At 44.3% G+C, this 10,780-nt stretch overlaps 1 protein-coding gene across 5 annotated transcripts in view; it reads right to left on the bottom strand.

Annotated features, from left to right (window-relative positions):
• Window positions 1-2,368: 2,368 nt before the first annotated feature.
• The window catches only part of LOC102313818 (glutamate receptor ionotropic, NMDA 2B), a 141,005-nt gene continuing 132,593 nt past the window's right edge, over window positions 2,369-10,780 (bottom strand). For all 5 annotated transcript variants that reach the window (XM_005940750.3, XM_042220232.1, XM_005940751.3 and 2 more), the window contains one exon: window positions 2,369-10,347. In XM_005940750.3, coding sequence (XP_005940812.1) covers window positions 8,065-10,347 — 2,283 coding nt within the window. In that variant the 3' untranslated portion in view covers window positions 2,369-8,064. The remainder of the gene's footprint in view (window positions 10,348-10,780) is intronic.

The raw sequence follows: 10,780 nt of genomic DNA, 5'->3' as shown, positions 1-10,780 counted from the left end.
TATCAGTAAGAATGCATATTTCTAATATTGCCACCACATTATATATGTATCTATCTATCTATCTATCTATCTATCTATCTATCTATCTATCTATCTATCTATCTATCTATCTATCTATCTATCTATCTATCTACGGCAATGATTATAAATTACAAGGTGAAAACGAGAGGACTCTATCTAGGCACAGTATTAGATAAATAAGGATATTTTGAACAAGTAATTATGTAAAACTGGGTGCACATATTAAAATATGGAGCCATAAATGAGCATAACAGGCACCTTTTATGTCTTCTAAAAGACACTGTGGGTACATTGTGTTAAAACACTTCATTAGAGGTGAATTAATGAGCGCCAGTGTAGTTTGGACCTCTTATATTTGAGAGCAACAGCTGTGCTTAAGGACAGGGGTCTCTCACTTTGACAAAGTCCTGTGAGGGTCCATCAGAGCAGAGTTAGTGATGGGGTAGAGGAGAGAGCAGCCTGAGAGAGCAGCCTGAGAGAACCCCGAGGGGGCTGGACGGGATCAGACGAGGCTGTGCGGCCTGCCAGCAGCAGTGTGGGTTGTAGAGAGGGCAGACCCAGACCCAGGCACTCCACCATACCGTCACCATATGGCCCTGGTTTCTCATGCAGCCCTCTCCATCGCTCTTCCCCTCTCCCAGGAATTCCTGTCATTTCTGCCAGATATGAGAGATAGAGAGCCAACTTGTGTGTGACAGAGAGATGATGCATTTGCAAGCACCATGACGAATGTGTCTATGAACGAGAGCGGGAAGAGAAGAAATACCCACATGAAGGGTTTTAAATTAGGCTGGTATGCTCAAACAAGGGGGGGGGATAAAGGAAACGTATAGAACTAAACCGACTGCTTCCAGCCCAGTGGAAAGACCAACTGTGTGAAAGCCTGGGGACATGAAAGCCATACGCAAGAGATGCTTCTCTTGCATAAAACTAAAGTAATATGTGTAAAGTAAAAACTCAAATTACTTCTTCGTAGCAGCATAAAAAAGGGTTCGTCTCAAATAAACAATCTGTTACTGGGTGAAACTAAGCACCTGTCAGCTGTTAAGGGGCTCTAATTCATATTTAGTAAAGCACCTACAGTATATGCTGAGTGCCATCTCACATCCCTGGTGGTGAGGCACATTGAAGAGGAGATGCCAGCCCTTCAGCTCTGAAACCATGGTGGCTGGCATTCAGCCAAAACTGGTAATCTTGTGGTTAGTGATGTAGTGGAGGGCACGCTGCAAATATCAACTTGCTATGCAAAGGTAAAGTTATCACACTCAAAGGTAAAATAGGCTAAACACCCTGTGGACTACAACCAACATGAGCAAGCTAATTATGGTAATGTACTCTAATGAGTTAGGTAACCCTGTAACAGATTCATCTTCAGTGACGGTATTCTTAGTAAGTCGGTTTTGAATGCAGCCTTATCCAAGCTTGCATAGATACATATTGAGTTGAAGGGGGTCCAGAAGTGTGTTCATGTATGGTTCAGTGCCACAGACTGTATATAAAAGATGGACATTGCTTGGAAAGTGAAATCAACATTCAAGTGCTGTAACTCTTTACCGTTTGGAAGCCTAATAGGAGTAACTCTTGAAGCTCTTTTCTAAACTGCGCAGTTTCTATGACATTTCAGGCCAGCTTATAGAACAAAATGATTGGCTGTGACATCAGAAGTGAGCAAGGGTGATCCCTGTCTATGCAGCTACTATTGAAAATGGTCTCATGGTCGTCAAACCACATTTTTATTGATATATACCAGGGGTGGGCAACTCCAGGCCTCGAGGGCCAGTGTCCTGCAGGTTTTAGATCTCACCCTGGGTCAACACACCTGAATCACATGATTAGTTCATTACCAGGCCTCTGGAGAACTTCAAGAGATGTTGAGGAGGTATTTTAGCCATTTGAATCAGCTGTGTTGGATCAAGGACGCATCTAAAACCTGCAGCACACCGGCCCTCGAGTTGCCCATCCCTGATATATACTGAGGTGTTGTTAAGGGTACAAAAAAGAGACTGTGGGAAAAGAGCCTCGTGGTTCACTGTTCTGACCTCAGTAAACACCTTCTTGGTGACTTTATGATTATGGTCCCCATTAGTGTCCATAAAGACCATAAAACAGGGTTTGCTGCACCTAATGATTGCCAAGTCACTAGCATGTAGGCACACTCTATCCCTCCTTAGTCAAGCCCTCTCTTTATCAGATGCTTAAATACCAAGATGGTACTGGGCAAAAGCTCAGAATGAGACTTCCCAATGATGTCATAGTGGCCATGTCCATCATTTATCTACAGGCTATCACCAATTCTTTGAAATTCAGATAAACACCAAAAAGCTTAAGAAGAGACCACATACGCGTGAAACTTATAGTTTTTTATTATTAATACTCAACACTTCATTTTGTTCATCATGTACAAAGAGAAAGAATAGTCTTATGTCAGCACTTATAATTGTAGATATCAGTATGATCCTTATTAGAAGTACCTTAATGATGTTTTTTTGCAACTTTGTCATGATGTGGTTAATTTTGTTATTGAGATTACTTTGTTTCCATAAAAAAAAAAGAAAATGAAGGTAAATATTTTCCCCAGTATTCAGTATATACACAACCTGTACAATTATTTGTTTTTGTGTGGTTTTTCTGTTTGTACGGTGTAAAAATTTTGGCATTGTTTCAAAGTAAAGGGCCACAAAAAGAGAAAAGAATGGCCAAGAATAATATTATGTATACAATTGATATTATTTCTATGTTACATTGTTTTTTGTCACCCACAGTTAATTCAATCAGGCTATGTTTGTGATTTCATAAACCTGTTAACCTTGTGAAATACATTTGGTAGCAACCCCTTATGTCATCGGCAATTTTCACCCAGTTAGCGCGACCGATTCTCAATCTGTGAATGATGACGGTGGAAAATAGCAATATTAAAAACAAAACAAACTGTACACAGTTTCGTAGAAAGTTTTGTGTGCGTCAGTAAAAAGCGAGATCTGTAACACACATAAAGAGAGGCTTAAAATATTTTCTGTCATGAATAAGAATGAACAAATCACACGGACCTTCAGAATAAATCAGCTATATAACATCACAGTATAGTTCCTTCTGTCTGCACCGGGTGAAATCACACTTATTTATTACAAAATTAGCAGTTCAGAGTCAATTATGAAAGCTGGAAATATGAGAAACTTCTCAAATACCCTTTATCCAAAACATACACATAGAAAAAAAGAAGGGGAAAAAAGCATTTTCAACAAGTCAGATTAACCATTACATCGCTCCCTGCAGACGACTGTCAGGCTGGTATTTGGTCCCATGTGTCATTAATACTGACAAAAAAAAACAAACCCCACACACACGTCATCTGGGGTGATATTTACATCCTCCACTCTCAGGATGTTCCAGCCTGCTAATTTGCCCCCCCAAAAAAAGACAAGACAAGACAAGGAAAAAAAGGGGGAAAGTGCCAGTGTTTTGCCCTATGTGGGCTATCTGAACAAATGTGTGCAGAGAGAAGGGAAGGTGGGAACAATTTGGCCTTAAGGGAAATAAAGGCTTCCAAATGAGCCCTGCTTACTCTGCACCACTGCCCGATCTAAAGCTGGAGGTGCTAAAGGTCTGATGATAGCATGCTCACCGCAGCGTCAGGTACACCTCCCAACCAATGGTAACAAACTAGTTACCCTCCAAATCCTGACAAAATGAAATGAAATAAAATAAAATGTGGCGTACAGTAAGAAGATTTTCTGTTTGGTCATGCTGTTTATTGCAAATGAGGAGAATAAGAAAAAAAATCTGCAAACCTAACAGAGTTTAGGTGCACACCATGTGCACACCGATACTTTTTTCACTTTTCAATCAAGCCCTCTAGAGATAAAAAAAAAAAAAGGGGGGGGCAAACAGAAGAGAGATGAATTTCTCCTCTCGGGGCTGATGAGAAGATTATAGAGACTTATTGGCATCAGTACCATACAGAATAAGAGCGAGGAAATCGCTTCTGACTGTGTGAAAACAAGAAAAAAGAAAAGAAAACCTGAATATGTACTCAACAGATTACAAACGATACTTCCTTTCTCAAACAGACAAATACAAGGTGGCGCACAAAACAAATCAGGATCCGAAGCATTTGAGTTGTTTCCAGCTGTCAAGTAACACAGTTGAGTAACAAGCGAGCGAAAACGGTGCAACGGCAGTTTATTCACCCATAGCAAAGAGAAAAGAACAAAGAAACCGCTGCACAGAGACAAGACGGAAGAGATGTTTCACCTTTTAATAAGGGGTTGTACAAATGCATTTCAGCTTCACATAACTGAGATGAAACTGCACTCGTTCACGGTTTTCTCCACAAGATTGTGCCTAAATCCTCAGCAATATCACAATATCAACACTGGGGCAAGTCCAGTGTGCATGTGTGTGTGTGTGTGTGTGTGTGTGTGTGTGTGTGGTGTGTTTGTGTGTGTGTGTGTGTTGTATCTTCCTTATTTACCACAGTGATGTCTATCCCAAACAGAGATATAACAGGATAGGCCGGACTGACAATGGCTCTAAATTCTGTGTGCAATCACCGTTAGAGCCCACATCGAAAAAGAAACGGGCAACAAAAACAAAACAAACAAAAAAAAATCCACAAATGTTTTTTTTAGGGTTTTTTTTAAAGTTTTTTTTTTTTTAAACAAGATCGCTGCTTAACAGGAAGGATCACAATATACTGCCTCTATATGCAAATATCATCTCTGTATACATGTAATATTGTATTACATAAATGTTTAGATAATTGAACTGCGCTCGAAAAGCATGAAGAATAGCTTACCTTAAAAAGAGAGAATCTAACACAATCCAAGGGAAACTTAGCGAAGACTCCTAAAACTAAACTTTTCCCCCTTGTTTTTTTTTCTTTTTTTCTTTTTTTTTTTTTAAAAAAAACCAAAGTCTACACCTACATTAAAATTATCCTCTGACACTTTGAGTGAAAATAAGAGAAAAAAAAGGGGAAAAAAAGCATAATTCTTAACATAATCAGTATACTGATTGGTAAACTATTATAATTAAGTAAACATGAGATCGAAAGAAAAAAAGAGCTTCAATTATATCACTTATGATTAGTAATATCTGTGTCTTAACTATATTTTGCATATTTTTGTTTGTGTGATTTTTTTTCAGTTTTTACGAGTTTTTATGTTTGTTTTCTTTATTTCTTAAATTGCTGTAAAACATATTGAAAGTTACATCCTGTCTGTCTGTTTACTGTACAAAGTGAAAAGATTTTTAAATATATTATTATTTACAAGGTAAAGATTTAACATACTAATGCTGACGCTGATTGATACCCACTGCAAAGTCTCCTTCTTCTTCTTATTTCCTTGTCGAATCCCCCCCCTCCCCCCCCCAACTCCCCGTTGGCCGTTCTCCTTCCTATACCAGCTTGCTTTTAATGGTTGACCTGAACTTTCAAAATGTGTGCATATAAAAATTCCAGAGATCCCAATCTGTTTATTAGGAGGGTGTGTGGGGGGCAGATGAGTCGGATTTAAGGCTAGCTCGATAAGTCTCGCTTTGACAGTGTGATCTGTGGAGCGAGGGATGAGGAAGAGGAGGAGGACAAGTTTTTGAATTTATGAATAGTTGTCAACAGAGTTAGTGTTTAAAAAAAGAACAGCTGTTATCACTCGATCCTGATTCGCTTCCCTCCACGCGTGTGCGCGTGCATATCCTCCCCAGTCCGTTCCACTGGTGCCTTAAGATATAGTGGTCGACAATGATAAAGATCACACTCCTCGGACCGGCGCTCCCCGCGCAATCTCCAGCAGCCCTTGAACTTTTTGACACCAACTAATCGAAGATCAGACCTTTAAAGAACTACCAGGGCTCCCTCTGTTCTGTACAGTAATGCGATGAGTCATCATCAGACAGCTCAGGGTGGGGGCGAGGGCAATGGGATGATAAGGCATGTCTACTGAGTGCCTGAACCTACACTGAGTAAAAAGTCCTGTCCAAGAAATTAGGCCTCTTCAGCTAAAAAGACTATGTACATCAGTCAAAGTAAAAAGCAATCAGCCAGTCTCTCAAATAGACATCCTCCTCTCTGCTCAAACTTCCATCAGCATTGTTGTCGCGGGACGACAACACTCCTCCTACACATTTCTCTTTTCTTTTTGCAGCGTTTCGCCTACGTAAACGACAGCGCAAATATTAATCACACGTGATGTCCAAACAAAAGCTTACTGTGCGAGCCCCTCGGCCCGCTCAGCGAAAAGTAACGCCTTCGACAGGATACCGGTGAAGAGGCCGAGAAAAAGTTAAGTGCCTGATGACTGTCATTGTGTAACCTGAATAAAAACAAGTGTTCTAAAGGCTGCCAATGTTGTGAACTGAGACTCATCGGTCTATCCGTGACAATGGGACATCCTGAATACAGGTGGCTCATAAAACGCTGCCCACACTTGACATATGAAATACACTGTTTTACAAAGTTATAAAAGATCTTAAACGGTATCTTGTATCTAAACCACCACCAGCAGCAGCAGCAGTGCCTCAAAACCCGCTGTAAATCTTTGATTTTGTTTTACTGCAGTTTTGGCTCATAAATGTGACCCCAAGAATGCCGAGTGGCCTTTATGAAGCCTGCCGGTCCGTCCTGGTGGTGGCTGCTGCTGCGCGAGGGCCGCTTGTGAACTTGGAGGACACTTCCACCGGAGACCGTTAAGGCACGTCCTTCCTCCCAAGCATCCTCAGCTCCCGTCGGCACGTCATCGCTCAAAAGAACACAAGTTCAGATGGACAGAAACCGAACGTGTGTGCGCGCGTGTCTGTGCACTTGTGATGCCTTTAAATGTTAAGTGTCGTGTTTCTGCCGACTCCAAATACATCTTCAAGATCTTGTTTTTCTACAAGGAGCAAATAAATGCATGAACATGTAGTAAGAGCATTCTACAGAAAACCAAAAACAAATATTTCTTTTTTCAAATTTAAAAAAAATCAGTTTTTCTGGCTTGTTGGTTGAGCTGAGAACAACTTTCCTGCTGCCACTAGGGGCAGACAGACTGCAACTACAGATGCTAAAAACAGCAGTGAAAGATTTTACGGCGAGAACACAAAACAAGTAAAAACTTAGTGATATTATAAGCAGTGTTATTATAATCAGCACTAAACATCTCTGTTATTCACAACTGTATCAGTATTACTGTTGTTCTTATACCCTGTTATTTTTTTCTATAAGAATATCTTATTATCATTCATTGATTGTATTTCTCACAGCAAACAAGATCAGCTCTTTTGGCGTCGAGGATAAGGAGGAGGAGGAAAAGCATGGGGGGGTTGTGGGGCGGAGAGAAAGAGGAGATATTGAGAACTGAAGTGCATTGCGAAAAGAGATGGACAGACAGGGCTGTCTCCGTCCTGAATGAGCGTGAGAAAGACGGGGAAGCAGCAGTCATCGTCCCGTGTCGCCGCTCCAGCAAACGTGACCCTATCTACTTTTTCCGCTGTGACACTGGGGCAGATGGGCAGTTCAATCCCGTCTCTGCTCTCGCTGTCCTTCCTCGTGAGCGCTCAGCAGGGAGCCTTTCAGACAGCCATGGAATCGCAGCAGGCTCGACACGTCCCATAGCAGACTATGAAGAGGTGTCGGCCTCGTTGCGACGCCGACCGAGTACACTGACTTCTGCCACACTGGTGGATGGAAAATGGTAGACTTGAGTTAAGGGGAGGATGTTTATTGACCGTGTTTGGACATAAAAGTAGAGTAGCTTTGGCCATTTCTGAGAGAAGGGGGCGATATCCCACACTTCCTCAGGGTGTCCTGATTTGTTTCCCATTATTTCTTGCAAAAATCAAAACTTCTACGCATTATTTTATATTTCAGTCTCCACCTTTCAGTCTTTTCCTCCTTTAATCCCTTACCTCCCCTCCTCCCAATCCTAACATCTCAATATGGGCTAGGGTTAAAGTGTGTCTACAGCGTCTTTAAAGTCATCCCTGATCTCCTAGAACTAGATGCGCCTCTATTGCTCTCCTCACTCCCCCCTCCTTCGCCTCCGCTCCTCCTCCCATATTTGTCTTTCACACGTCAGACTCAATGCTGGAGAGTTTCTCATACACATGGCCATTGCTTCCGTTGAAGGGACGCGGGGGTCCGACCCCCAGCATGGAACCGTGGTGGTTCATTCCACCGAGGCTGAGCTCTTTCGGGAACCGGGGCGTCGCGCTGGACATCACCCCGGCTGCCGTGGCAGATGTTGGCAGATACGAAGTTGCACTCATCTGGCTCCTGAAGTCACTTCGGCTGTTTTTGGCAACTTGTTGCTGCTGCTGTTGCTTTTTCATGTAATATTGTTTGGCGCCGTGCATCAGACACTGGTCATCGCCAAAAGTGGGTATAAAGGGGTTTTGGTTTACCCGGTCGGGGTAAAGTGATTTGGATAAAGAGAACCCTGCCCCGCCCCCTCCTTCCATCAAAGACCTGTCCCTGTCTCTCATGTCTCTTTCCCCTATTGAGCGGCGGTGGACACCATCTCCGCCTCTGAAGAGGCCCGACCGGCTCTCACCTCCGTAAAACAATGGGTCCCTGTCTCTTTCCCTTTCCCTCTCGGAGCCCCCGTGGCGTTCAAACATGTGCGCAAAGGGGCTGCTGCCCTCCATGTAGCGTTCTTTTTCCTTCAAGCTAACACTTCTGGGTGGGGGCAGCATTCCACCCATGCCTGCACCGCTCATGCCCCCACCTCCTCCTAAGCCTCCCATCAAACTGCCCATCCCACCCAATTCGTCTTTCTGCAGGTCGACAAATGCGTCATACGAGTGCTGCCGCCGAAGTGGCTTACCGAAACCGCCGCTCTTCCGCCTCTGCTGTGCCTGAGATTGAGACTGAGGGCCTGCGCCCATGCCACCCCCTCCTCCCCCACCCGCCCCACCCCCCATCTGTTCCAAAAGGTGGTTGTTGTCCTCGCTGATATCGTAGAGGTTTCCTGTCTTTTTACAGCCTTCACAACGCATGCAGGTTGCGGAGCTGGGACGACTGCCTCCCCCTCCCGAGGACCCACAACTCATGCCGCCACCATAGCCACCTCCATGCAATGACATCTGCTTGCTCCCCAGTCCCCCACTAGCCCGACAGTTCCTGCACTCCCACTCTCCCCCAGCCAATCCAGAACCTCCCCCGCTCTTTGAATCAGACTTCTTGGGTTTGCTCTGAAGAAAGTCATCCACTGGTACCAGGGAGGTGCAGGTACTTACTCCTCCGTCTCTGTTCCCGGGACCCTCAGTCAAGTCCACGTGTTCCCACTGAGGGACACCATCTTTGGGCCGAAACTGGTCCAAATAAAAATCTCTAACGCTCTCCTTTTCTCTGAAAAGATAAGAGTTCCCATCATTGTTCCCTCCTCCACCTCCCCCGCTTCCTCCGCCACCCCTCTTGCGTTCAGAGGGCAGCAGCGGTGGGGAACCAGAGCGGTGCCCGTGATAGTGGTGGTGACTGATGTGGTAAGGTTTCCTCCTGTAGCCCAGCTCAATCTCGTCTAGCTCCCGTCTGGACTTGGCAGAGGCCGGCCTCTTCTTCAGGCTGTCCCGGTACTGTTTGCGCTTTTTGGCGTTACCCTCCAGGTTTCCGTACGTTACCGTGTGCGTGGAAATGTCTGACACATCTGAGCGTATATTCCCATCATCATCTCCTCTCCCTGGACAATAGCTATGTCCAGGGATGTAAGTGGAACTCGAGGCACCTCCTTTGAAGGAGAATTTCCCATATAGGTCGGGCAGGCCTCCCTTGAAGCTCTGGCCCGAGGGAGGAGTCTGTCCGGACAGCAGGTCAAACTTGCTCATGTTCCTGTGGGTCAGTGCTGAACAGGGCTGAGTGGTAAAAATAGGGGTCACCCCTCCACCCAGGCTGTCACAGTCAAACATGCCGCCCTCCAAAGAACTAGCACTACCCAAACTATGGGGTCTGTTGGGAGGAGGTCCGCTAAGCCCTAAAGTTGAACCATGGTGGTGTAGATAATGGTCCTGATACAAATTGCTGTCCTTAAGATGCAGGTTGCTAAACGTCCTCTCCACCTCACTGATGTAGTCGCTAAACATGTTGTCTTCTGGCATGTAGGGTGGCTTGCAGTCAGAGTGGCCCGCCAAGCTGCGCCGATGTTCGGAGATGTCGTAAACAGAAGATTCACGACGGATGAAGTCCAAAGCGCTGTGTGGTGAGCCGTTCACCCCTGACAGGGACGCCATGTTCTTGGCTGTCCGTAGGAGCCGCATGATGTTCGAATGGGTGTTGTTCATGGTGGCTGATGGCGAGTTCAATGCAGAGCTGCTTTTCTCCTCGATCTGCACCCCATGGATACAGCTGTAAATGCCCTGTGTGGGAGAAAGACAGGTGAGAGGAGGCATTAAAGGGTGCACATTTCAAACATTTGTTATTTGACACTGCAAAATCCTTCTCCTCACATATAAGGTCTTAAATAATCAGGCCTTATCTTAACTTACAGATCTAATAGTATCACCCCAATAGAGCACTTCGCTCTTGTACTGCAGGCTTACTTGTGGTTCCCAGAGTATTTAAAAGTTGAATGGGAGCTTTCAGCTTTAAGGCCTGTCTTCTGTGCAACCAGCTTCCAGTCTGGATTCAGGAGACAGACACTATGTCTACTTTTAAGATTAGACTTAAAACTTTTCTTTTTGATAAAGCATATATTTAGGGCTGGATCAGGTGACCCTAAATCTTCCCTTAGTTAGGCTGCAATAGGCCTAGGCTGCGGGGGATTCCCATGATGCATTGAGTTTTTCCTTT

This window comes from Haplochromis burtoni, unplaced genomic scaffold (genome assembly GCF_018398535.1).
Source record: "Haplochromis burtoni strain Fernald_Lab_line unplaced genomic scaffold, NCSU_Asbu1 Contig_45, whole genome shotgun sequence".
In the NCBI taxonomy this organism is placed as follows: Eukaryota; Metazoa; Chordata; class Actinopteri; order Cichliformes; family Cichlidae; genus Haplochromis; species Haplochromis burtoni.
The sequence above is the reverse complement of the archived record's forward strand: the minus strand, read 5'-3'. Positions and strand labels throughout refer to the sequence as shown.